The sequence below is a fragment of the Myotis davidii genome, unplaced genomic scaffold, assembly GCF_000327345.1.
Source record: "Myotis davidii unplaced genomic scaffold, ASM32734v1 scaffold134, whole genome shotgun sequence".
NCBI lineage: Eukaryota > Metazoa > Chordata > Mammalia > Chiroptera > Vespertilionidae > Myotis > Myotis davidii.
The window spans coordinates 2,776,709-2,779,363 of NW_006288853.1; the positions used below are offsets into that span (position 1 = coordinate 2,776,709).

The 2,655-nt window shown below is 58.1% G+C and overlaps 1 protein-coding gene across 1 annotated transcript in view; it reads left to right on the top strand.

The window, feature by feature from the left end:
* Nucleotides 1–6: 6 nt before the first annotated feature.
* COL13A1 (collagen type XIII alpha 1) overlaps nucleotides 7–2,655 on the top strand; it is a 216,737-nt gene continuing 214,088 nt past the window's right edge. Inside the window, 1 exon segment of the mRNA XM_015562129.1 lies at nucleotides 7–109. Coding sequence (XP_015417615.1) covers nucleotides 8–109 — 102 coding nt within the window. The 5' untranslated portion in view covers nucleotide 7.

Consider the following 2,655-nt stretch of genomic DNA (forward strand, 5'->3'; position numbering starts at 1 on the left):
CTTTCGGATGGTGGAGCTGCAGGCCCGGGTGCTGCGCCTGGAAGCCGAGTGTGGGGAGCAGCAAATGGAGACGGCTATTTTGGGACGAGTCAACCAACTGCTGGATGAGGTCTGTGCTCTTTGTTGCTGGCTTTTATCCCTCCCCGCGGCGCCCCCTCGCGCAGCCTCCAAACTCTCCATCCGCCGGTGCCCGCGGGCACTTGCTATCCGCGCTGCGCAGTGCGCCCGGGAGCTCGGACAAGGTATCCGAGGGAGGGGTTGGGGGCGGGGACGGATGCTGCCCTGCCAGGGACCCTGAGGACCCGAGGGGCTTACGCGGGCCCTCTCAATCCCGCCTCAGGCAGGCACCCCTCACCCCCCACCCCCACCTCATCCCGGGATGGGAGCGCCCTGGGTGCGCTGGGCAGGTGGAGGAAGGCAGGGAGCGCAGAGGCGCTCAGAGGCGGCCAAGCTCCACTTCTCCCACCAGGGTGGGGTGAGAGCCACCCAGCGCCCACGCTTCAGGACTTGTGTCCCGTGGCCCGGGCCGAGGCTTGTTGTCCCCATGGCCCTTCCCCATCTATCCCTGGAGGATCAGTACTGCCTTTTCTTGCCATCGTTTCTTTTAAGATAGAGTGAGGGAGGGAGTCATCCAAGGGGTTGAGGATGGCAGGAGGCAGTTCCTGCAGCAGGGGGTGTCCTGGTCCCTGCCCGCTGCCCAGACCACTGGGGCCCAGCTGTGGGTCTCCCCGGCTGTGCATACCCTCTGGTTCCTAAGCTGGGTTTCTCATTTCCTACCCTCTGGAATAGTCCCCCAACGTTTTGTGTCTGTGTGTTTCTCTGGGAAAGGGATACTGAGCTTTCTCCCATTCCCAAAATGTTCATGAACACAAGTGAAAGCCACTAGTGCCTCTTAGCCAGGGCGATCTTGGGAGTACATAAAACCCACCCTCCCCGGGAAGGAGGAGCATGCAGTCTTATTGGTGCCATTGGAGAAAAGGCTGGGCAGTGAGGGCATGAGGCCTGGTGACTGGGAACCTGGACAGCACAGGGGATCCAGGGCCCGGTGATGGGGTGGACCCACAGGTGAGGGTATAGCCGTCTGGGAAGAGGTCCTGGAAGAGGCTGCTGTGGAAGGTTGATGGGAAAAGCTGGGAGGGCCTCTTAGTAAACAGTGGTGTGGAATAGTGAGGAGCAGGGCCTCCGTCCAGCAGGTCCTGCTTTGAAGCTGTGCAGCCTGGGGCAAATAACCTAACCCCTCTGAGCGAGCAGCACTGTGGTGAGGATGGCAAACGTTAGCGCCCAGCTCTGACTGTAGTGACATTGCATCCATTCTGGAATGAATGATGCACCAGTTTCCTTCAGCCAGGCCCCTCTCAGGTGCCCCTTCCAGGCAGAGGCTGGTACTGCCACCCCTTTCCAGGGTGGTCAAGGAGAGGGAGGTTGCATGGCCAGAGCAGAGAGGGTGGCAAGTTTGCCATTGCTAGTTTACTGGCTCACCCACGACTGCTGCTATCAGCTCATTCCCCTGCTCTGCCAGGTGATAGGGAATCTAGAGGGCTCGGTCAGGCCCCACTGTCCCCTGGACCGGCTGGGGCAAGCAGGGGGCTCTAGGCTCAGCAATGCAAGCAGGCAGCCTTTGTGGGCCGGCTGAGTGCACATGGGACTGGCTGTGCAGGGGAGAGGGTCTGAGGGCAGGTAGGGCTCTCCTGGGTGTCTCTGGGTGCTGGTTGCCGAGGGACAAGCGTCAGACCCTGAGAGTTTGCTTAGTTCCTCTCACCACGCTTTCCCCTTCCTGGCCCCTCCTGTTGTTGGCCAGGACATGCCCCAGCCCTTTCCCAGAGCTTTGCTTCCTCTGTTTAAGACTTAGCCATGCCAAGTCTCATGCTTTTAAGGTCTTGGGGCTGACAGTGTTATCTTCCATGCTGATTCCTCCTCATGAAACTGCTGCTTCATCTTTACCTCACTGACTTCTAGACCTCTCATCTGCAGAGCACCTGAACTGACCCCATTTCACAGATGGGGAAACTAAGGCCCAGAGAGGGGCGGTAGGTCACTCAGAGTCACATGGGGTGTCCTGGACTAGACCCTAGGCCTCCTGACCGTGTTTCCAGTGCACGATGTCCTGCCACCTTCTCTGTCCATTTTCACCCAATCATTCAGCAAATGTTTCCTGCCTTCCTAACCGCACAGGCAAACAGGACACAAAGGAGAAGATGGGTAGTGAGTCCGTGGTGTGAAAGTGCTGTGATAATGGAAGCAGAGGAGGCCTGGGGAATGTATTAACATGCAGCATACCTGATGGCGGTGGCTTCCTGGCAAAGTGATTTTCAAGCAAAGTTTTAAAGGCTAAATAGGAGTTTTCCAGGCAAAGGCAATGCGAGTGGGGGCCGTGTTCTTAGGGGCAACGGGAGGCTGAAAGTCAGAGGAGGGTTTGTCTTGGGGAACTGAAGAAAGCGCAGGACTCTGGAGAGCTGGGAGGGTGGCATGATACAGGATCTGGCTGGAGAGAGACAGGCGGCCTTAGAGACAGATCTATGTAGGAGCAGTGGGGAGCCATGGAAGGGTCTAGAGCAGCGGTTCTCAACCTGTGGGTCGCGACCCTTTGGGGGTCGAACGACCCTTTCACAGGGGTCGCCTAAGACCATCGGAAAACACATATATAATTACATATTG